The sequence below is a fragment of the Scatophagus argus genome, chromosome 4 (assembly GCF_020382885.2).
Source record: "Scatophagus argus isolate fScaArg1 chromosome 4, fScaArg1.pri, whole genome shotgun sequence".
Taxonomy (NCBI): Eukaryota; Metazoa; Chordata; class Actinopteri; family Scatophagidae; genus Scatophagus; species Scatophagus argus.
In genome coordinates this window covers 8435122-8460287 of record NC_058496.1, presented here as the reverse complement: position 1 = coordinate 8460287, position 25166 = coordinate 8435122, and the positions used below count along the sequence as shown (strand labels likewise).

The 25166-nt window shown below is 41.5% G+C and overlaps 1 protein-coding gene across 13 annotated transcripts in view; it reads left to right on the top strand.

The window, feature by feature from the left end:
• Positions 1-25166, top strand: part of ank1a (ankyrin 1, erythrocytic a) — an 88344-nt gene that overhangs the window by 4742 nt on the left and 58436 nt on the right. For 11 of the 13 annotated variants that reach the window (XM_046387453.1, XM_046387450.1, XM_046387452.1 and 8 more), the window contains exon 2: positions 603-1116. The exons of the other annotated variants lie outside the window; for them this stretch is intronic. In XM_046387453.1, the coding sequence (XP_046243409.1) occupies positions 991-1116 (126 nt within the window). In that variant the 5' untranslated portion in view covers positions 603-990. The remainder of the gene's footprint in view (positions 1-602; positions 1117-25166) is intronic. 13 annotated transcript variants of the gene reach the window in all.

Genomic DNA, 25166 nt, shown 5'->3' with positions numbered 1-25166 from the left:
GAAAAGAAGCCAATGAAGCAAAGCTTTTCATGATGTTACTATGTCACACTATACAATACACAGTCAGCAGGTGACTACAGAATCGCTTTTTATTGCTCAGTCTAATATACACAGGCACACTGCACCACCATCCTTACACGGGTACCAGTTCTGTCTGCTGCAGCGCCTAAACAGTAGAGAGGGAGGGGGGGTGTGACTAAACGAGTAAGAGGCAGTTTTTTTCCTCATGCATGTTTTACAGTTTTTTTATGATTTCCCCTGCTGTCCTGGTGTGTGTGAGTGATTGCCTGATAGGCTGTGGTTCCCTGTGCAGCCTTGCGATCCTCCACAGATGGACACACAGCAAGACTATGAGATACTGAGAAACTAAATACAGGAAAAGGAAACAAAATCAATGCAATGTGAGGAGGGTGAGCTGACTTTGATTTAAAGCTGCTCAGGCTATTCCTCAACTGACTGTCAGTTCATCCGTCTTTAATCTTTGTTGATGGGGGGTTTGGGGAGGGGTCGAAGCAATCTCACAGGATGCCAAAGCAGTGAAGGGAAACCAGTAAAAATGGAAAATCAGTTTACCAGTATTTTGCCTTTTTTCTTCCGCACAGAAAAAGAAAGAGACCAGAGAGGAGGGCAGTAGAAAAACTGAACGAGGGAAGTGTATGTGAGCAAGTGAGAGAGGGAGAGTGCGAGTGTGGAAGAGAGTGAGAGAGAGGGGGAGAGAGAGCTGCGCTGCAGTAACATCCCACAGCAGACGGCTGAGGACTGCCGGTGTGTGTGTGTGACTGCACTGCTGAAGAGGAGGAGGAGGAGGAGGAAGATTCAGAGGGAGAGCACGCTCGCAGACTCTGCAGGGCCATAGAGGAACGCACAGCAGCAGCGACCGTGTGAGTGTTGGCCGGCGCCAGGTAGAAGCCTCAGCACCGCGTCGCCTCGCAGACCTTCGCAGTAGGACCTGGACACGTCAACACTGCCCAGACCACCACTACCAACACCATGGCACAAGCGGCCAAACATCTCCGCAAGAACAAGGATTTAGAAGCCCAGGCAGAGCAGGAGCGCAAAGAGAAGGAGGAGGAGAGGGTCAAAAAGAGGAGTCGCTCGCGGGATAAAAAGCGCAAGGTACTGGGACTATTCACAGGTGGGGTAGTCAGGGGTGGAGTGATACGGGTAAGGTTGGGAGGGAGGGGTGGGTGGAGAGGGGGGCAGGAATGTTGAGCCCCCCCCCCTCCTTTTTTTCTCTGTCATGCTAAGCTGGTCAGGTGTCCCGGGGCACACATGGAAACTCAGTCATTAGTGTGTTTCTACTGTGTGTACGCACAGTCTCCTGGCACATATGTATGTCCTGTGCATACAGACAAGGGGAAACGGTAAACACACTGCATGCTTTCCTACTCCTCTCGACTGCTTTATTGACTGTCCTGTTTAAGCCGTCTGATAAGGCAGTGTAGTACTCTGCCTCTCACTGTGTCTCTGTCCCTCTTCACGTCTCTGTCTCGTCCTCTCTCTCTGTCTCCTCTCTTTCTTTGTTTTCACACTGCGGTATGGTGTCAGCGAGTGAAATTTCACTACAGCGCTGGTCATCTATGAGCACAGTGAGATTGCCAGTTTCCACAACGATCTGTTCTGTCCCCCTCTCGGTTTTTCTTCTGTGTAGCATTGTTATGACCCCAGAGCAAATCCTGCAGGCTTCTGTCTGACTGGGAAGTCCCAGGCAGTGCTTACAGGGCAACAATAAATCTCTGCTCCACCAGTCTTCTGACTGCAGGGACGTGTCTTCAAGCTTCAAGTCTATTTCATTTTCCCTCTCGTCAGATTTCACTCATTAATGAAAATGAGTCATCCACAGATTGTGCTGTTGTGTATTGGTGGCAAATTGGTCCTTGGCAAACGAATATGAGTCCTGCCGCCCTGTGAGCCTGCACCATGCCAGGTTGGCTGTAAACCAATCTGATGCTGATGCAGTGGAGACAGCATTATAGACAGAAACACAGTACAGCTTCTACTTTCCCATAGAGGGGAGGTTGGGCTGAAAGGCTGTTATAGAGATCAGATTTTTCTTTTTGTTATGCTTGTTCAGTGTAGCATGACAAGGGGATGGAGAGTGTATTTGAGTAAAATCAAGTGAGAGAGGTGAAAGAAAGCAATGAAGAGTGAACGGGGGAAAGGTGGTCTAACTCGTACACTTGGGATGGATGTCTTTCAGTGAGGGTTTGCTGTGTGAGAAAGTCAGATCCAACACCTTCATCACAGACATGCCAGAGTTAAGGTTTCTCCATATTCATCACCTGTAACCTCTCTATGAGACAGATTTTATCAACCCTTTTGCTTTGACTTTTGCTAAAAGGACCAGAGGTGTAAAACCTGTGCAGAGATGCTGCTGTGTGTGTGTGTATGGTGCATGTGTGTAAGTGCAATATGTGCATGTCTAGCAAGATGAGATTCAGGAAAGGAAAGCCTGCAACTCCCACAGTATGGGTGAGGCAAGAATGAGATTTCTGGTGAAGGTACTAATGCAGCCCAACTTTGACTGAAAGTGTGTGGTTTCAGAGGAGCCCATATCACTTACGTAACCATGCAGCTTAAGTCTTTCAAATAAGCTTTCTGACTCCCCTCCAGCTCCCCCTCCCAATCTCTCTTCCTTTTTTTAACAGCGGCTTACTGCCATTCCTGGTTTCTGGAGCAGATGTTAATGCGGGGGGGAATTCTCTCTCTCTTTATCTCTCTTTCTCTCCAGTGCCCTCTTGTCCTCCCCCCTGATGCCAGCATCTCCGTAGTTAAATTCTACATTGATTCATAAGTTGACTGATTGTGTTTCCCCGTATTGCCTGGTGGCTAACAAAACCACTGTTTCACTTGGCTGTTTTCTTTGTTTGCCACTCGACACCAGTTTTTCAGCAGTTGTTCCATCAGCTGTCTTGCGTATCGACCCGCACCCCTGGAGGGTCCCTATCCTTGTGGCGCTGGCAAGGTCAAAACGTTGTGTCACACAATTACATTTTTTATTCAGCCACCACATAAATCTTTTCTGTAAGTTTTTTTCCCCCCCTTTATCATTTTGTTAGCAGCAAACCAGTGTTACATAAGCTTGAGTTTCCTTCTTCACTGGAAGGCCCATCGTGCACAATTGACATGTTTTGAGTTATTATATGAAGCCACACTCACAGCTACATTCATTGATCTTTACATGTCTGTACTGTACATGTCTGTACTGAATTGTTTCCATTTGTAGTGGCTTATTTATTTCCGCTCTTTTTAGTCACGGTAGCAGGAGCGCAGGGCTCTAAATGGATGTCATTCAGATACTTAGACCATCAGCTGGTCCAGTCTTCTTGGTCCAGTTGGTTTTATGGCCTCAAGGGTCTGCTGGCTGAGCTTTTTGAGTCAAAAGCCTTATTTATTTTCCAGTGATACATTTTAATTTAGCATCTTTTAAAGACATTGTTTTAATCCCTTTATCTACTCTTTGTGATGTATGTTGGGGTTTTATGTGATTATTGCCATCCCTGCGGAGACATGAAGCTGTGTCTGCTGATGAATGTCCAGAGTCATAAAGCTAACAATTCTTCATCAAAGGGTGGAAGTGCCATTTTAATTGGCCAGTGGTATTGTACAGCACAGGTCAGTTGCTGAGCAGTGGATAATGTTGTCCTCAAATTACTTTTATTGATGAGTTTGCTCCTCTTGAAAAATGAGCGTTGTCAGGATGTGAACAAAGCCCTATTGTCCGAGTCAGCACCTATTTTCACCTCATTCTGTATGTGCGTTTGTGTGTACATCTAAAGCTGCTCTGTGTGAAGGGGTTTACCCGGTGAGAATGACACTGTATTGTTTGTCTCATATCAACGTGACAGATAAAAATGGAAAAATGTATATAATGCAATTTTTATTTTAGTCTGTTTACTTTTTTGTAGATTCACAATTATTCCGAGGTCATGGCAAATTTTCACCCGGCACCAAGCTGTTTTACGGTTGAATATAATAATAAGAAGAATTGTGAACACAAAGCAGTGCTACAAAATAGAAGCTAGTCCAATTTAGGATTTAACCTCTAATTTTCATATACTCAGTCTCAATTTGCCTTGTGTGCTTGTAGTAAAACATGCTCATTTATTTCATTCATTGAACTCTTTATGACCATTTAGAGGTCGGCTTCATCCCGTTAACAATTGTTTTAGTGCTGCAGTATGCGATCAGTATTTGGTGAGCCCCCAGGGTGTTTAACAAAGCCAATAATTCCATTCAGGATGTATGTCCAGAGCCGTATTTTTGTCCGCAGTGATATAGATTTGTCTCTGGTGTCATTTGAGTGTTGCTCATTTGGTTGTAGCATGAATGAGTCTTGTGTTTCAGTGAGTATTAGTCTTGTAGTAATGTCATGTGGGAATGCACATATAAATCTCTGCACCTATTATTGTTGTGATTAGGGTTGCAACTAACAATTATTTTCGTCAATAATTACTCCATCACCGTTGTTTAAAAAAAAAAAAAAATTCGATTGGATAATTCATTAACTGACTAATTGTTTTAGCTATAGATGTGATTTTGGCCAAACTGTCCAAATGTCTCAAAAGACATCAACACACATTGCAAACCATGTCCACTTTTTGAGTGTAAATCTGCAATTTTTTGCTGCCAGTAAGTGTCCCGTGGTATAATGTTGAGACCAAAGATGCTTCTTCCAATCCCCGAATTAAAGATAAAGTTGTTACTCTTCAGTGACTAGTTATGATTATTTTATTATTTTGTCTATAAAACATAAAAAACTGGAAGAACAATACAAGAAAAGCAGTAAATTCGTACCTTTGAAAAGCTGTGACCATCAAATATTTGGCAGTTTTGCTTGAAAAAATGGCAAAAACAATTAATCAAAACAGTTGCTGGTTAATTTTGGTGGTCGACTCCTACCATTTTACCTCTGTGTTACTGTGTGTCAGTCATCATTTTCACGTACATATGGTGTCTGTTGTCGTGTGTGTAACTTGCAAGGTAGTGAAGTGCAGAGGAAGAGAGTCATGGCCGCTGAGGATGGACGCATTAGTGGTGCTGGTACTCAGACTCATCAATACAGTAAGTCTGGTCAGGATGCACTATTGCTCCTTTGTTGCTGTATATTGCCTGGCACTCAGAGGTGTTGGCTGCAGATGTATATCAGAGCCCATCAGCCATCCTATAGGTAAAAGTCAGCTGCATAGACTCTCAGGTTCTGGACTGGCATGCTGCAGGACTGTACTGCTTACATGGCTGATGGTGAACATTGCAATGGTAAACAAAGTATCTAAGTGCTGTCTTGATCTTCATACAAAGCGGAGATGGCTGCATTGGATCAGCATTCCAGCCTCGTCTCTGTCTGCCCTCCAAAATCTCCTACCCTCCCTGCCTGAACAGGAAGAGGAGCCTTCACTAAGGCTAATGTGTGGATGTCTGAGACAGATTAGTACTGTAGTGCTGTCTGTCTGGGTGTTGATGCCATCTTTACGTGTATGTATGACTATATTTTCAGGTTTGGTGCAGTGGATTAGGTAGGGGTGCTGCAGTGGTGACTAAGCCGATCAGAGCCAACTCTAGCAGCTGTCTGCTTATCAGCCCTGTTATCCTGTACCCTCAGTGGCTACTGTGATCAAAGTGATGGTTTTTAAATTAACCATATATCAAGTCAGTCACATCAAGTCAGATTCTTGGGACATCATGATCAATTTCATAATCGGTTTCTACAACATGTAAATAGTTTCTTTGTCTCTCATCTGGAACTTAGTATTCAGTCAATATCTGTTTCAGGCTTTATACAAATAAAGTAAACCTCTTATTCTGCCTTCTTGTGAGTCATTAGAGGGATATTGCCTAGTAAGTTACTTAAATGATTAGTCGGTTATCAGAAGTGCTGACAACACGTTTTCCTTCTGACTAATCAATCCCAATCAATAAATTGCAAATTGTCATTTTAAAGCTTTTTTATATTGATTAGAGCATTGAGACACGGTATAATGGGTGGGTTAATTAGTCAACGTTAGAGGTGCTGGTAGGCAGATTTTGTTATCTTTGAAAAGAGCAAGGCTAGCCGTTTCATCCCGTTTTCAGTCCTGTGTGGTAAGCTAGGCTGACTGCGAAGTATGTTCAAGTGTATCCAAAGCGCTAATTAGTTTTCATTCTGAGGGAGAAACTGGATATTTTCCCTTTCATTTCTCTGCTGTTGGGGTTTTCTTGAGCCAGTATGTAGTGGTTGTATAACTGGTTTTAATTGCACTGCCACTTCATTATAGATCTTTGGTTTAAGATTAGTGTGTGAGTTAAGATTATATTACTTCACATGTTGACATAGTTGTTATAAGGACAATAATGTGTGTCTGTGTGTGTGTGTCAGCATGTTACATCAAAAGACATAAGTTCAACCAATCAGCACTTTGTTCATCTGACTTGTCTTTGCTCAAACTCCACAGAGATGTGTGTGTTAATGAATCCCATCACATATATATGTGTGTGTGTGTGTGTATGTGTGGCCCAGGTGGCCCTGTGAAACCCCTCAGACGGATGACTCAGCAGGCCTGGCCGAGGCACTCACTCATGTTGATGGAGCCTGGGAATGAGCCTCAGTGAGTCCAGCTTTTGGCTCTACAGTAAGTGCTGCTGGGGCACGTTGGCCGGGAGCTGCAGCCTACTCGTCTTTAATTAAAGGGGGAGAATGGAAAGCACACACACCCCTTTGCCCCCCCCCACTCCACCCCCCACCAGGTCTTTATAAGGTAGCAGACACTGTGTGTTTTCGAAGCATATACCCCACCACACCCAGTTAGGTTTACTTGATTACAGAGACAAGCCAGCTGCCTCGAAAGGAACTTTTCTCTTTTCTCTCTTTTTGCAAAAAATAATGAAAGAAACAGGAGCAAAATAACATCAAGCATCCAGCAGGCTTTCCCTCTCTGCAGGGGTTTGGCTTCCTCAAAACTCCAAAGCCTGAGGATATTTTTGAATTGTTGATCAGTGATGAGGATTTCTCACTATGTTTTCAGTTCCATCCTCACTGCAGTGATTCATACATTATTTTGAAGACTGAAACCACTCGCACCAGCAGGTGCTTATTTGTTGCTATTATTTCAGTAATAACTGAAAGCCTTTAAGGCACACAATATTTGTTGGTGTGCTTCCCAGCTGATGCTTGTAAATAAAGCTCAACTGACATGTAGTACTGCAGTGCTTTCAGCAAAGCATTAGTCTCCAGGTTTGTGTAAACCTCCGAAAAATATTAACAGTGGTATCATCTGTCTGTGTTCGTACTCCCACTGCTCAGTTGCTCAGTTTAATCTATTCATTTGTGAGACAGCACGTGAAATGATGTGTCATTATTGTGAGGGGCTTCCTTAGATTTCCCTCCTCGTGCCTCCCTCCCTCCCTCTTCTTCCCTATCTCTCTCCCCTTGGCCGATTGCGCTAATCTCTCCTCCCAATTGTTATTCTGATAGTGCAGCAGTTACGTAACTCCCTGAAACAAGAATTGAGAGATCAGGTTTATTGAAATGGATCCTCATCATGCCCAAATAAAAAGGGAAGAGAGGGGAGAAAGAGAAGGAGAAAGACCGAGGCAATGTCATCTTAGAGGAATTTGACAGGTCCTTGCTGGATGGATTGTTGTGAAAATAGGAAGGCTTTTGGGGTTGCCATTACCAAACCTGAGCTGTTTCCCTTTTAAGCTTCTGGTTGGTGAGAAAGGAAAAGAGCGGAGGTGGGATAGGGAGCTTAGTGCGGTTTGTTGTCCAGGTACTCGAAGTCCTGCCTCGATATCCTCAGACTCTGCAGCATCTCTGATACTGACTGATATGTACGATAGCTATAAGCCTTTGCAATGTGCAGCCTACCACTTACTGTATTGATCTGCTCTGTTTTGCTCTGTGGAGAAATGTTTTATTTGTCCTGCGCGTTCAGCTTTAAACAGCCGGGCTTTTACAGTAGGTAGTAGGTGCAATTTGGTGCTTTTTTTTTTTTCTTCTTCTGATTTTGTTGTTGGCTTTCTTTTTGATTCATGCTCCAGCACACAGGAGGAGAATAAATAAGTGTTGACATTCAGTTTGAAAAGAGTTTTCAGTTTGTTTTTTTGCCATGCTAACGGTATGGTGCAAGAGATGGCAGTGTTGGTCTGTTGGTCATTCCAGCACTTTGGTCCAGATTGAACAATCCAAACAACCATTTGATGGTTCACTGTGAAATCCCTCCACCATCAGTGCAGTGAAAAAAGCATTTGTACTTCCCAGAGGATGTATTAGACTGACTTTGGAATGCCCTGACTTTTCATCTAGTGCCACCATGAAGTTTTTGTTTTTTGAAATGTTTCATCAACTGTTGAATGGGTTGTTATTGTACATAATTACGTTCCTTTCAAGTATACCTTGACTTTTCATGTCTCGCCAACATTCAAATTTGGTTTAAGACATAACACCTGCAAAATTAATAGCATTTCCATTAGCTACAACCATACCTTACGTTTAGTGTTAGCAAATGTTAGCATGCTTACACCTTAAAGTAAGATGGTTGAACATATTAAACATTAAACCTGGTTAGCATCAGCATATTAGTGATGTCATTGAAAGCATGCTGACAATTGGTATTAAGTTAAAAGCACTGCTGCCCCCGTAGGTTTTTGTTTGTTTCCACTAGTTTCTCTCACTCTCTGTTAAAACACGACTGACAAATATGCGGAATAAATACAGAATTTTAAAAAAATGTCGATCCAGTTAAAATGGAATAGGGCTTCATGGTATTCTGCTTCTGAGTCCCTGACGTTAGTCCTGGTGTCTGCAGTGGCAAAATTAAGAGGATTTTGTGCTACTGAAAATGTCTACGTTTCAGAGTGGGGCTTCTGGAAGTTTGTGTCTGTTTTGTGTTTATGCTCCCACACTGGCATGCTCAGCAGTGTATGACTGCATTTGTATGTGTGTGGGAAGCACCTTATGTGTCAGTGATTGCGTGCTAGTGTTTGGTGTGAAGATGAGCGCTCAGACTGAAGGAATATAGCCCAGGGGTAGAGCCATAGAAGAGGAGAGTAAAAGCAAAAAGCACTGAAATATCAGAGGAGTGTGGGTGACCCCAGGGTGACTCTTTGCCCTTTTCCTCTGTATTGAATGACGAGTATCTTATTTACCTGATTGATATGATGATTCCTGCTTTTCTTTCTACCGGAGGGAAGAGGAATAATTCAATTCAAAACCCAGCAGTGCAGTAGGTCATTACAGCAGTGCAACTTCCCGGTTTTAATTCTCCATTCCAGTTCGCGGACAATAGAGAATATTTGATTCATTTAATGTGTTGGGAAAGAGAAGATTGAGTTCATGAGTGGAATCTGAATTTCCTGACTGAGTTAAACCTGAATGGTCCAAAATGGCATCCTGAAATACAGTATATATGTTACATAAGCTGTATGGCTTTAAAGTAAAGGGGTTCAGATTTAGTTTTTATGACTGTAACATCCCTTTTGGGTAACAGCTGATGACATTTTGAGACCTGGATTTTGGCCTTGGTTGCTTCCTTGGAGTATCACTCTATGCTCCCTGATGACAAATCTTACTTAGTGGAGTGCAGATTCATTGAGCCATCTAATCCTTGTGTCAAATATCATCAAAAGTGTTGTAACATCATGGACCTGTTATTAAAAGCTTAGCGATTTGTAAACCCCTTCATCTGAGCCCCTGGAGGGGGCGATGATGTCACCTTGATTTGATCCTTTGCGCTTCTCATCCCACCCAGCGTGCACAGCGATGCTCTGCTCTCTAGGAGGATTGCCAATAAAATGTCTTTACACAGCGTATAACAGGACCTTCACTCCTTCACCCATGCCTATGTTGAAGGTGCCACATCTGCAGTAGCACATGGAAACATTGTTAGTTAATTACTTTGGCTGAAGTCTTGTGTTGCCTCTTTGCCATTTCTGTAACTAACAAGAACCAACAAGTACTCTGGCAACTATTCATACTGCAAAATGCATTGTTGGGACACAGTTAATCTTATCTGCAAGGGTGTCATTTGTGTATATTAAAGTGGCGAGTGGTAATTAATTGTTGATGTTAAAATGCTACAATTACAGTAGCACCTTTTTTAAATATCATCCTCATCTGAAACCCTGTATTACTCACACACATGAAGTGAGTGTTGGGTTTTGATAGTGGACTCCATTTGTAATTAAGCTCTGGATCTCAAGCACAGAACAGTGTACAAGTCATTCAGCTAAATAGCCAACATGTAGCATATCTGGCAAAATTAAGTATTAATGCTTGACTTCATCCAAATGAGGTTTTTGAGAATGAGATTTCATCCGTGGCCTTGAAACCAGCATTTATAAAATGTCTAGTCAGTAGTTGTCCTTGATCATGTTGCATCCTCTTCCTCAGCAGATGGAGTTTCCTAAGCATTCTAATTTTCATTTTCTCACTTACTGTCGTTTTCAAGGTCAGGGATTAAATTTTGACGTCTCATAACTGTAAGAGGGGAAAAAAAAGATTTAAACATTTTCACGATAGCTTCATCTACATTGGAAGAACATGTGATTTGATGGTGATCAAACCAAATCTGTCTACATTACCATATATCTTACAAGGTTTTTCAAAAGCATGTCGATGCCATTTGATTCGCACCAGGCAGGAGAGGGATTGGGTAGATTTTGGTTGCTGTCTTGTCAGGTTGCATGCTGCCACAGTTTTGATGTGTGTCAGTTATTTCCGTGATGATTGAATGAAATAAGCCAGTGCTAAAAACAAAACAAAACACATGATGAACAGTTCATCTCTAATACACATCTGCCATTAAAGCAAGTGACCATGGGTACTGAAATACTTAACTCTTAGACTGTCATCAGGCTTCTTCGCGTGCCTGTGTATGAGCTCACACATTCATTGAACAGAGGCACGTGGGTTGTCTTGTGGCGCAGGATTTACTAGCTGGCTGGGAGGATAGTGGTGTCACCCAGCCTCTAATTGGCTGACCCCAGAGATTTTTCTCTAGCAGATGCAGAGCCAGGTGCCCACCCCCTTCGCTTCCTCCTTTCCTCCTGGAGTACATTCCTTCATCCCTCCCATAATCAATCCTCCTGCTTCAATATGGACTACAACTCTTTACCTCTCCCTCTCTCTGCCGCAGTTACTTGCCGCACACTGCAAGATCATGCCTTCGATTCTTAACACCTCCCCCTCTTCTCTCTCAGCCTCTGAGTTTGCACTAAATACCGTGGATCCACATTTAGAGAGGGAGAAACGAAAGAGATTACTAAGTGAGCAACAGAGAAGCAGGAGGGGGGATGGAGCATCAGTCATTTTTATTGTTGCAGCAGCCTAATGTTTTCAGTAGGCAGGAAAAGAAGAGAAAACACGAGTCCCGTGTAGGTAGATATGGAATAATCAACTTCCACTACACACATTTATAAAACATTTGATGTAGTAAATAGATATTTGTTCAGCTAATGTTTTAGCTGCATTTCCCCTGCTGTATAAATTAGTTTGAATCGAAGTGTGTGTGTGTGTGTGTGTGTGTGTGTGGAGTGGAGGCAGGCATCAGTCCTCAGGGACTGTTGCGGTATCCGCTCAGTATGACGGAGAATCTGCGTGGATGCAGCAGCTTCACAAGGTCAACGGCACCTCATACACGATCCCATGTGAGCACACATGTATGTAGACTTGGCACACGCATATCCACTATCAGCCAGCCCTTAGTCAGCACGGTGTTGGCTGCCCTATGAGAAAGTTGGATGTCGCCACCTGGTGTTTGGTTAGAGGATTTTGTAGTCACTGTATGAGCCCTGACATCATCATTTCATTATTTATTATGATTCTCTCATTTTCTTGTTTTCTCCTGCAGTTGGGCTCAGCTTTCAGGTTCCTACATAAGCCCTGTCTCTGTCATCACTATTACACACTTCTCCCTCAGGAACACACAAATGCTGTCCTTCAAACAGTATGTGTTCTTACTCAAACATCCATATTTCATTTCCTGCACAACCACATGCTGTACTGAAAATCCATTTTAACCGTATGGATGAGGGTCACCGCAGTTGTGTCCTCTTTGTTTTTGTGTCTTTCGGCTCAGTTTGGTCAGAGGCACATGGAGAGACTGACATATTCAAAAAGATTATCTTTCATGTCTTTTAGGTAAATTATTCGTTCTAATTGATGGCTGCAGGTTGAGCCTGACGAGTCTGCATGTGGCTATATTCATCATGTCCTCATCACTTTTTCTGTTCCTTTTCAAGCCTTCTCATACAGTAGCGCTTCCTCCACCCCTTTGCTTTTGTTCTGAGACCACTCTTCTTTTCACCCATTTCCCCTGCTTTCTCTCTGCAGAGTATAAGTGAAGGAGAATATATAGCACAGCTTCAGGCAGTGCAGGACAGTTAGTCTGCTGGTAATGGAGAAAATATTTGTCAGAGCTTAGAGCACTGTGACTTTGGCCTCAGCATGCCCTTAGGCACCGACCTTTAATTGCCTACACACTGGTGGGATGCCTCTGCATCTGACGTAAGTGTCTGTGTATTTGTGTGAGACAGTATCTATAAGGGTACTTTGTGCCTTCCTCTTTGTATGATCATATTTGTGTGAGCTGTTCTGTGTGATTAAATAACTCTTCAGTCAACATTTCCTGCATGCCTTTTTTCTTCATTTGAAAGAGAACTGTGACAGATTTATGTTTTCTTTGCAATGACTTCCACATTTGTAAATGATGTTGAATGTTTATAAGATTTAGGACCCAAGTTTGTTTTCAGTCTTCGTAGTACATTGATGAATCTGTCAGTGAATGAAGAGCTCTTGGGTCTTAGGTCTGAATCTCTAAAACACCTGTCTTTGTAAACTTTGGTTTTAGCTTCTCAGCTGTAAGAGCTTCACTGTGTATACTATGTATGAACACATAATGTGTAAAAAAGAGGTGCAGCCATTTTAAAAGCTAGTTTAGCCGATTGAAATAAATCATCCCTTAGTCAACCAACAAAATTTTGCCTCTTTTGATAATCGACTTAGTAATTTTTTAAAGGAAAAAATTCACAGGTTGCAGTGTCTCAGATGAACGTTTGGTGTTTCTTGTTCTTGTGCGATAGAAGACATCATTAGAAATCATCATCTTGATGTCTGGAAACCTGTCATGGACATTTTTAGCATTTTATAGACTAAGAATTAATTTGTCAAGAAATTCATAATCAAGAAAATAATCCAGGGATTAACTGAAAGAACATAATCATTAGACCTATTAACGTGGACCATCCATGTCCCCCTCTTTTTATCATCCCTTGTGTTTGTCCTTTGTCAGGAGGCTGAAGGTCATCATAAAACAGCTACTGTTTCTTTCCTCAGTGTTCTTAACTCACATCCCGTGGTGTCACTCCATTCTTGTCATTTTTGCATTCTTGCTTCTTGCTGAGTTGAAGAAATTGAATCCAACTCTTTCTCACATTTCTTTTCTTCTCACCCCCTTTGGTGATCCCTCATGCTGACTTTGTTCATATTCATGTCTTCAAATAATCTTCATCTTGATAATCAGGTCATATTTCTGAAACATCTTTCATCTGATGCATCATATTGGTTTAAGTGTAATATATTGCATTTTTTATGTAATAATGTTAAACAGCTGTCCTTGTACAGTCTGTGTAGTTTGTATAATTTATTGTTGAGTTCAGTCTTCTAGAGTATATGCATAGTTTTAATTCATTTACAGATTTATTTTTATATTGACACTCGTAGTATCCTTGAACTTGATTCTCTGTTGTTACGTAATGTACTCAGAATATTTCGATACTGAGCAGAGGTGTATGCTTGAGTGTGAAAATCTAGCTTGTGTGTTCACCAGACCATTCTGTTGAGTGACCACCCTTTCTATGTGGTTTTTAATTTTTGCAATATTTGTGTTTGTCATTTGGAGTTGTCTGTCTCCATAAAGGGTTCCTGCACTCTGTAATCTGTCTCACCTTTTGTTCCTTTCAACTTATATATTGTAGTATGTTCAAGAGCGAGAATCTTTGTGTACTGCAGTTTGTCAAAGATCTTAACCAACCAGTTGAAACTGTGAAGTTTTTTCTTGTTTGACTAGTTTAATATTTAAGATTTTTGTGGCATCACTGCCCTCATCACCTAAATATGCAAACTGAAACTGATGTGGATGCAAAATTAAATTGGGTGTGGAGAAGATATTTTAGGTTCAGTACATTCCTTGTGACGGTGAGTAAGCATGCATCTGTGTTTTCACCAAATGTATGGCTCAGCAGAGTCATCCAGACATCTGTTTCCTTCAGTGTAAAGATTAATGAGAAAAGAAAAGTGGTGAAATGTGGTGATATGGAAGATGAATGTTGCATCAAAACAAAAATGTCCTCCAGGAAACTGATAAGCAACCTACTGCACATTTACCTTAAAAACTGAACTTTTTTCTGGAAGATGTGGAATATCAGGTTTAATGTATTTTGTTCCTCAAAGATCCACTGATAACAGAGGACAGATAAAGGATGTGCTGGTCTTAGCTCCCTCTGCTGGTCGTAGCAGGGTCAGATCTCATTAACATTCAGCTTCATAGTGACTTGGTCAGCATTTGAGCAGGCTGACAGCACAGTATAATGCAATCAGTGAGCTGACAGTTGGGTCAAAGATCATCCACAAGACACCGACACGTCATGGACAAAGTCAGAAGTGTGAAGGACCATGCGTTGCACTGCCCTCACAAGGAATCGTTTGTGTTTATCCAACTCGGAGACTCCATCTTTATCCAACACACAGAGTCACACATTGCCCCAGATATCAGCCAAGTGTGCAGTACACACACAAGCTGTGTTCACACCCGCCTCTCCCTCTGATCCAGTGCAGCAATTCAACACTGTTCTGCAATACTGTTACGCAGAGTCATCAATTATTCATTATTATTTCTGCACTTGTTCAGTCATGGGCTTGACACACAGAGAGATGGAATCTAGTGGTGAAGAGGTTAAAAACTTTCTGAAAACCTCAATGAAACAGAATATTTTGTCAATAGTCAATATTTTGACTCTATAAAACCTATTAATACAATTGATTGCATAGTATATAGGTATCTATTGTTCTATAAACTCAAAATATTGTATATAGATAACTTGAGTGGCTACGAATAGCCACATCATCACAGTATGTTATGTGGAACTCTGCAATGAGGTTTTTTTTTTTAACTACACTTATATTAAGTCAATAATGAACACAGGAGAAGAGTTTGAATTTCCTGCCTAACAGACACAGTATGACTTGTTCATTTGGTTCATAAACCACAGTAAGGGAATTCAGATAGCTGGATTCTATAGAGCATTACTGACTGAACTCTGTGTTGTCTTTCTGATATTGTGTTGTCTGAACTGACACGACCACCGACAGACACAACATAAATAAAGTGAAGTATAAGTCTAAGTCTAACATGCTCAGTTAGAACATTGATCACAATGCCTGGATTAGGACTGGGCTTTTTTGGTCAAGGTGAGGCAGAGCTGAGCCAAATAGTATGACTAGCTGAGATCACTTTGAAAGTTTGGGCTTAGAGAGATTGTTGGAGGAGCTGTTTTATCACACCTGTTGGGAAGGAAAGATAGAGATGGGTATCATCAGCATAGCAGTGCTAAAAAATTGTGTAAGTGGATAATCAGACCAAGGGTGGTGGTTCATGTAGAGAAAAGCTGAGGACCAAACAAAGATTATTGTGGTATAGCAGTAGAAAGAAAGGAATGCTTGGACAGTTCTCCTTGGCATGCCACTTTGAATGATCACCCTGCAAGGTACCAGACTGGTGATGTATCACTGACAGCAGTGCAGTTTCAGTAGAATAACCACTCCTGAAATCAGGCTGATTTCAATCAAGTAGATTATTTTGAGAAAAGAAGTCTGAGACTTGACTGAGAAAAATATTAAAGGCAGCAGTGAGGTCTGCTTGTATTTCTCAACCTGAGATATGAAAGGAAAATATACCTCAAATTTAAAGACAGCCTGAAAGGGAAGGGAGGACAATGTGTCAGGGAACCCCCATAGCCAAGAACTGGCATCCAATATGCCCTGCCAGACCCTCTAACAGAAGTGAAATATGTACACAAGACTGATCCATGGTTAAGGGACTGTTGTGCAGAGAAAGAGGTTATCGGAGCGAGGAGGAGATTTAGACATATTTTATAGATCAATTCTGCCACTGAGGGTAGCAGAGGATACAGGTGTATGGAGCAGGGAGATGAAAAATAAATACTGACTGACTTGAGTGTTTGTGAATGTGTGTGTCTGCTTGGATGAACATTTGTAATTGATGTCTGCGGAGGCTGATTTTAGTGCAGGGCTTAAAATGGTTAGTCTGGTGGCGTGTGTGCTTACTGTCAGAGTGGAGACACAGATTGGTGGAGGCAGCTCTGGCACTGTGTGGTCCACAGCACTGCAGGGTCATGAATGATTTAATGGCTGAAGAGGTGAGCTCCGTCCTCCACCGCTCAAGATTCACACAGGCATTTATGACCCGCAGAAGTGATTTATTTTCATGACCTAACCAACTGTTGTATTGATATTCTGGATAAATTGGATTTCTTTGGGTTACGTCTATGAAGATGTGTGTTTATAGGTAGCTTCATAGAAAGCTCTCCTGCTGCATTTTGCAGCAGCTTATCAAAAACTCCCACAATCCTGTGTCGATGTTATTCCTGCACATTTTCAGTGCAAGCTTATGTAAGTTTCAAATACAAAAGAGGAGGAGGAGGAGGAGGTTCTGCAGACCCACTTTCTTAAGTTGTATGTTACGGAAATACATTTCTGATATCAATACTTTTGCACAGCACAAAACCACACACTCTAACATTCTTGTATGACAATTATATGAGAAAGGCATCATATTTCACTGCGTGTGTTTTAATACGACTCCAACGTACCACATTATGGGCAGGCTATTGTTGGACTGCAGCCTGTGAGCATGGTCATATATGTTGATGAGGACAGCTTTATTCATGTGAAAGGTCACATGTCATGTGTGAGATCAATTCAGCTTCTCTTATTTCACTTCCTAAATGACTTCTTTATGTTAATTGCGGTTTATCTTCTTACTGAAGATCCAGAGGTTAAAAATACCCTATCAACTCATTTATCCTTTCATGTTTGCTTCATTTTCATTCTTTTCATAGAATAGAAGTGTGCTACCAAATGCAAATCCAGATGGTACCAAATTGCAAAGAGAATCGTCCTCCCACAGAAAAATTACCATCCAACTTCAACTGATGGATTGAAAAATAGAGTTGGATGCTGAATTACTATACTAGATCATGTAAAAGACAAAACTAAAATGCAGGCTTATAAAGGTTTGCTATTTTGTCCCCACTTTGTGCCTTTTAACTGTTAAAAGATATAGTTGGCAAAACGTTATGTTTTTGTTATATTGACAAACTCCATGAAAAGGCCGAAATCAACACTGAATTAGTCTGTAACAGCGCTTGACATTTAAACCATGTAAATGGTTTCCCAGCCCCAAGGCCATTAGTTTCCACTGAATACGTAAATCTTCAATAAAAGGTTCACAAATGAACTTAATTTGTTTCATTTAAAATAAATAAATAAAAACAGCTGGTCGTTGTAGCTTTTAGCGTTTGTTACTCAGGAACAAATCGTAGAGTTCAGCTAGTGTAAAAATGTTCACACCAGTTCGATATGAAATCAAACACGGTATTGAGCTGACATACCAAATTTTACCATTGGATGTCACTCTTGACTCAGCAGCTGCTCCAGTTTAGCCCATAAATAAAAGTGTAGTGGCGCCACAATCTATCATGGCAACTGTGTTGCACTGTATTGTTTGTATTTCTCAGCTATGTCACAGCTTATCTTCTTCTGTTTAACGTCATTCAGCATCATCATGAAAAGTATTTCTGTCCACTAAAATGCTAGAGCGCAATACAACAACATATATTATTTAATATGCTTTTTAAAGATGATGGACTTTGGGTGGAATTTTGGGCAACACATGCAGAGCACTTTGTTGTGTCTGTGGTCGTGCCCTCTACGTCACACGGAAAACAGTGCTATTGAAAGACAAAGGACACTTTTGCCCGAGCTGAGGAGTACCTGTGTGAGAACACGTCTGGCATCACTGGCAGAAGGACGTGTTTGACAGAGATTAATAACACTGAGCATGACAGAGCGGCCATTTGAATACAAGAAAGAAGTAAACACAGAGTGAGAGGGAGGGGGAAGATATCTACATGTGTTTGTAGCAGACTGAGGGGGGCACAGGGTGGTGGGTATCTTTGGCACTTCCTTGGCTGTTCATCCCTCTTTCATGCTCCATTTATTCAAGATGGAAGCCAATGTGCTGTCCAAGGTTGGAACTATTTATGTTCTCAGCTCTGGTTTTAGACTTTGTTTTATTTTACGTGCTGATAAGGCCATTTTGGGTGGCTGTTGTATACATTCAGCACTCTTGAAACGGTATGTGTCCCCTTGTCCTCACAGGTAAGAATAGTGCAGTAAACATTTTTACACAATAGGGTGCCCTTCATTGTACTGCACTATTGCAAAACCAACCTTTTATACACTATATAGACAGAAATATCCAGTGAAATATCCAGAGACACCTCTTTATGGTACTATGTTTCAGGGTTTTTGCTCGGCCTCTTATTTTCAGTGAAGGGAAACTTTGTAACAGCAGTTTGGGGAAGGACCTTTTCTATTCCAGCATGACTGTAGAAGAACTTGACTGGCTGGCACAGAGCCCTGACCTCAACCCCATCAAGCACCTTTGGGATGAACTGGAACTGAGATTGCATGCCAAGCCTTTTCGCCCAACATCAGCTGATGTAGCAGCAAAGCTGTCTATGCATTCTGGATGCAGTGTCATAAAAGTCCCTTTTGGTGTAATAGTCAAGTGTCCCAATACTTTTGTCTTTATAGTGTATCATTTCATATGTCATGTTCGTTTTTAGTGAGTTTTATCGAGTGTTGAGGCAGACATAAAATTGCTGACTGCATCCTCCTTCTGTGACTTCATTGAATGGGACTCTCTTGCATGGGTTGTTAAACATAAGTGTTGTTTGCTTTGTTCTCTCTCTCAGATGTTTCTGGGGTTTTTTTTCTCTCAGAGCGTGCCATGTCCTCCGTCTCTTCACATTACTGAACAAATTGTTGATTTATCCATCCTTGTTGCTTTGATCCAAAACACTTGTATTCAGTAGCCCACCTCTCAGTGGTGGCAATTTATTCAAAAATTTTCAAGATTTTTTCCCACACATTGTGCCTCCCAGTACAAATATGTTCCTTGAATAGGACCAACAGTGTATCACCTTTTCAATTCCTGCTTTTTTTTCTCCCTCTTGACCCCTCTGGTCCTGTACAGCTTCAGTTACAATGTTCGCTCTCATTGCATCCAAACCTTTCCGCTCTCTCCCCTCGTCTCTCTTTTGTGCTTCTTTTCTCTGTTTCTATCCCGCTCTCCAGTTTTCAAGATGCTCACATTTCTTTACTCTCATCTGCTTTTCTCTCTTTTTGGTCCTTGAACTGACCCGAGCCTCTCCATGTGTGCTCCTTTATATGTTCTCAGCTTTGACAACCCCCTTGAGCCACTCTCCCCCATCAAATCCTGATTCAAGTGCTCTCTTCCTGTTTCAGACGGCTTTGCTGAGGGTTAGTGATGTTGGTATGTGTCTCCTTTTTAGGGGGAATACGTGTTTTGTGAGAACAGAAGTGTGTTTTTCTCAGGCCACAGGTGTACTACGGTGGGGAGTTTGTATTGTATTGTATGTACCTCCTCTTGCTTGAATAATGCGAGAGGAAAGTTAATTTAGATGCTGGGTGACATTGTGGGCTGGGCATCTGTAAGGTTTTAGCCCAGCTCGCAGTCTGTAATATGCCACAAAGAATTGCAATCTTAGTATACATTAACTCCCAAAACGGGGATCTTTAGTGTTTGATTGAAAGCAATAAACATTTATTTTTTTAAGTCCACCTGAACTTAGCTGACATGTATTTCCTCAAGGCTACTGAACATCATTCTGCCATCCTACAGAGAGACATACATCATCCACCACACATCCGCATTTCATCCACCCAGCTTTCTCTCAGACCTTCCAGGCTGTTGCTCTGACAGCACAAAATGGATGCTCTCCATTTTAGTAAACTTCTTCACAAGAGCATTGTCAGCCAATTAGTTTTTTGTCAGATCATTTTTCAGCATTAGGTTTATTAACCTACTTTTAGAGCCCTTTCACATCTAGAGTCAGCACCATGCATCATTTCTGGATATTACAGAGTGATTTTTTTTCTTTTTTCCTTGTAAATGTGTGTTTATATATCATCATTATAACACATATTTTTCAAACTTTGGCTCCCATGTAATAAATTTACCTTCTATTTATCTTATTTTGTATTTTGAAAGAAAGCCATGTATCAGCATGGAAACTCATCCCAACAAGTCATGCATTTGTTCCCACACTATTAAGCCCTGCAAAACTTGATAGTTTAAGGCAGTTTTACTTTGGTTTCTTTGGTGTTTTTTATTTTTTATTTAATCTCAAGCTTACAGCTGAAACAGTTAGATGATTAATCAGTTAGTCGATTGACAGAAAATAATCAGCATTTCAAGCAACAATGACCTAATATTTAATTTTGCTGTTAATAATGGGATTTATAGATTGCGTATTGAAGTGATGCTAACTTTACCTGATTTGACAGCTTTTTCCAATAGGGCTCCCTTCTCTTGGTGAAACCACAGAAATTAAAACTAGCTGCATTTTAACATCTGCTACAAAAGTTTTGACTACTGTAAATGATGAGCATGGTGGAGATTGTCCTCCATCTCACCTTTAACTTTTTACCTGTTTTGTTCATCTCTGTGTTATTTCATCATCTCATCTCACTTTTTTCATTTTGATATGGTTGATGTCATTACATCTTCTCTGTCAGTGGGCCTATTCTGTCAAGATAAAGGTTCTCCTATGGGACGTGCCCTCCTCTTCCCCTTCATCTCTTTCTTTCTACACTGTGGTGGGTGTCACTCATCAGTGCTTCCTTTATAAGCAAGCAAAGAGAGAGAGAGAGAAAGAAGGGGAGGAGGAAGGGATCTGGGAATGCAAGATGGAAATATCAGAGAGGAGAGAGGGAGGACAAGAATTTAAAAGAGGGTATGAGAAGGGTATGCTGATGTCTGTGTCGCAAAGGAAGCTCCATGAAAGCGGCTTGACTGTCCACCAACTGAATGAGCCTCACACTGCTGATAAGGAAGATGAAAAGAATAATGATGACAGTGGGGGTGCCAATAAGGGGCTATTTTTAGATGCACTCAGCTTGTCGTGTGTACGACCATATGTGTGAGTGAATGTTTCTTCACATAGACCTCTTTGTGCATATAGGTCATTTGTGCAAGCATGTGCAAAACTGCATTAATCCAAGGGTGTATGTAAATGTATGTCCAAGGGTGTGTGTGTGTGTGTGTGTGTGTATGTATCTTAGCTGGTGTCCTAATGTGCACATGGGTGTAGATTTAAGCCACGTGCCGTTAGTGCTGACTACAGAATCAGGGAAGAGCTGCAGTGAGGAACTCAACGTGCCCTTTTCATGAACGCAGAAAATGACTTTTCAACAGCTGTGTGTGTGTGTGTGTGTGTATGTGTGTGATTAAGGTGCCTCAGTGCTGTGGGTTTTTAATATTGCGGGTAGATGGAAATAGGAAAGGACTGCACTCCTCTGTGTGTGTTGAAGAAAGCGACAGAAAGATGTCCTATGTTTTAAGACATTTTTTCTTGGTGATTTGTTATTAACTTCTATTATTTACACAGGGGCCACATAGGTTTGAAAGCTGGCTTTCACATCAGCAGACATCCAGTAGAAAAATTGTTAAGAAAATATGGGCTCATAACAATGCTAAATGCTGCAGTAGTAATACTGCTTTCACATTTGCGTTTTTGCTGGAGAATTATTGCTCGACTGGAGCAGGAGAAGCTGCATCACATTCCAACTGCACTGCAGCCACAGGGGCTGATCCTGGTCACTCTGGACAATGTGTGCGATTCCAGCAGCAATGTTTCCCAGACCGCATCCCAGACCGAAGGTGCATCATGCTGCACAGAGGAGATCAAACCAGGCAGGAAGTCAGGCACAGGAAAGGCAGAGAGAATCCAGTCAATTTTCAAAATAAAACAAAAACTAAAATGGTAAAACAAACAAAAAAACAACAACAGTCAAATAAAGCTATGTGGCGAACAGATCAGAACTATGTTGCAGCTGGAATTTAACCCAGCTGTGCACCCTTTTTTAGCCTTTGAAAGTCCAACTCGTTGCAGACGCTGTCACAGCTGCAGTGCTGTCCTGTCTGATTGAGCAGTAGAAATGAATGGCTAAATTATGAATGGCTAAAGTGTTGATATAATCTGCAGCATCCTCCTCCTCTTACTCATACTTTACATAAATCATCATGTTATAAAGTAATCCTGTGGCGCTACAGCATGCATGTAGTGTGCATGTTCACACACAAACTGTTACCATCAGCAGCACTACTCCAGCCCCGCTGAAACCAAGCCCAGGCTGGGTCTCATGGAGAAGTCTCTCTGAGGGCTCAATCAGCAACAACAGAGGGATAGAAAAACAGAAAGAGAGGGGGAAACTCTCAGTAGACTCTAGGCATCAACCAAACCAGCTTTTCCTCTTTCCTGGTCAGCTAAATAACACTTAACAGCCACTCATAATACTGCTTTTCTTGTCCCTGTCTGTGTGTTTGTTATGACATGACATCTGTGGTACAAGACAGCTTGCCGCCACCTTTTGTCGTCCTCTTTTACAATACATGCTGCTAACATTAATATGCAGATACGCTTGTCCCTATAGCGTAATCATCATCTTTCTCTGAATCCTGTGTATCTTTTGTATATACTGGTGATGAGCTAATGCTGTCAGCAGGTGCAGTGTCACCGTATAAATGTATGTCAGTATGTACTGAATGAATCAAACAGAAAAGGGCTACATTATTAAGGCAGTGCAAACCTTCACAAACCGTGTAGCTTGTAGGTGTTACACTAAAGCTCTTCATGTGTAATTTCCTCTCCTCATTACAGTTCCCTTGTGTAAGAGCCCACTCTGTAGGCTTTTGGCGGCCTTTTCTCTTTTTAAAGGTTAGGAAGACAAGCTCATTTTTCTGTAGGGTTTGACAGGTTTAGTGCTTTGTCCCTCACACTCACAGCTCGCCGGCTGCTGTTTTTTTGTCCCCTTTCCCTCCTAAGAATATTAACCTTCAGATTTAGCTTCCCCTCCGTGACTCTAATGAAGGATACTTGCAATAAAGTTTTGTTTTAAGGGCTATACAGCAGCTCTCTATGGGATTTTATTGCCTGTCCACATGATGGCACCGCAATATGAAGAGGACTCAAGCCTGCATCCTGGCTTTCTTCAGTTACAAATTAGGTCTGCAGTATGAATATAATCTTTGAGAATCTTTAAATAAAATTGTCTCTCTATTGTATATTTCTAAGCATATTTTCCTATGTGTGTGTTCACGTATGCAGGTCAGCTTGTGCATGTGTAGTGTGTCTGTGAGTAAATGACTGCATTCAGGTGTGTGTGGGTGAAACAGTGACTTACCACAGCAAAGGGGCTTAATGAACGTTACATGTATCAGTGGTAGAGGAGGCATCTGTCTTTCTGTCCCAGGAGGGAGCTGGAGAAGGTGAAAATGCAGCTTTGATAGATGACCATATGAACCTCCAGCTCCACTCTGCCAACTGCTGAGCACACACACATGCAGTACATGCACACACAAACAAGCACATATACAGATACTCATATAAAATGCAGCCGAGGACATTTTCATTGTTTTGGCGCGCGTGTGTGTGTGTGTGTAAACTGAAATGTCTTCTCTTGCGTTAGCTCTGCATTTTTCTGATTTTTTTTTCAGCCACTTCAGGGCAGTACACACATTCTTTAAACACAAATATATGATATATTATCACTTGGTAAGCAAACATTTTCACTATGCAAAATTAATTTGAATTTGTGTTTATGTCCCTTTCTTGAATGTAAGTTTGATATTCATTCTCCTTTTATCTCGGCTCCCGTTCACTTTTAGGGTGAAGTATGTTAACTGCTTCACTCTATTCTACAGCTAGTGTGGTTGCTTTTCAGATCCTTTTCTTTTATTTCTCTGTTGTGGATTGTAAAACAAAGTCAGCGAGTTAAGAGAAGCTGAGACTTTGTAGAGTTTAGGGGACCTGATGATAAATATCTGTGGGTTTGTTAGGACTACGGACACACTCACATTTCACATAGATATTAGATCCTCTGTAAATATTAAAACATTGAGTATAGCAGCTTTAATGTGTGATGAGCTCTCCTGTGCCACATCACGTGTGTACATATAGATTGCATTGCAATTATATCTTAAAGTGAAAGAATAATTTGCATAATAAGTGATAAATAATGAAAGAAAGAAAAGAGATCTTTGTATGATGTGGCCATTTTGACCTCAGCAGATGTATTTCTCCAGTATTTTATCTTATACAGTGCTTCATAATGCATTCATTTCGACATGTATTGTATGAGAGTGTATTATCACAGGCCAAATGTTAAGCGAAGAGACGCTACTTGTTACTGTTTCTGTTTCAAAAGCAGGCGATGACCTCAGGCTTTTCAGTGACAAAAAAATTACTTCTGTCTCTCTGAATGTCTAATCTTAGTGGCGTTCCATTTGAGAGATGATGCTCTGTGTGGCTAGACGACACACTGCATGCTGATTATCTGCGGACAGCAATACATTCTGTCCAGCTTCATGATGTTTGTGCCCTGGTTTAAAACCCAAATGTATTGTTCACACCGATGTCTGCGATAGAGCAGCTGTTCCTGTTGGTTTAGTCTTGGCATGGCTCTTTGGCTACACTTATTAAAGCATGTAACATTCATGCTACACTTGGCAGGGGCGTTGGAGTGGTTGGTGGTTATGTCGAGGTGTTGACGTGAGTCTCGGTAATCCACCGGCTGCTCCACTATGCCTGCACGCAGCTCTGGGCTGGCCCCATACAAAAGAGCAGACCTGAAAAGCACCATAATGAGGCACAGGCTGAAAGAAAAGGCATGTCTCTTTCCATTTCTCTGAGCGAAAAGAAAAGAGCAACAGAAAAGAATAGAAGACAAGAAAGAGAGATGAAAATAAGCCTCTCAAATCCAGGTTTTTGGCTGCGCTGTCTCTTTGAGTTTATCTTTTTTCATG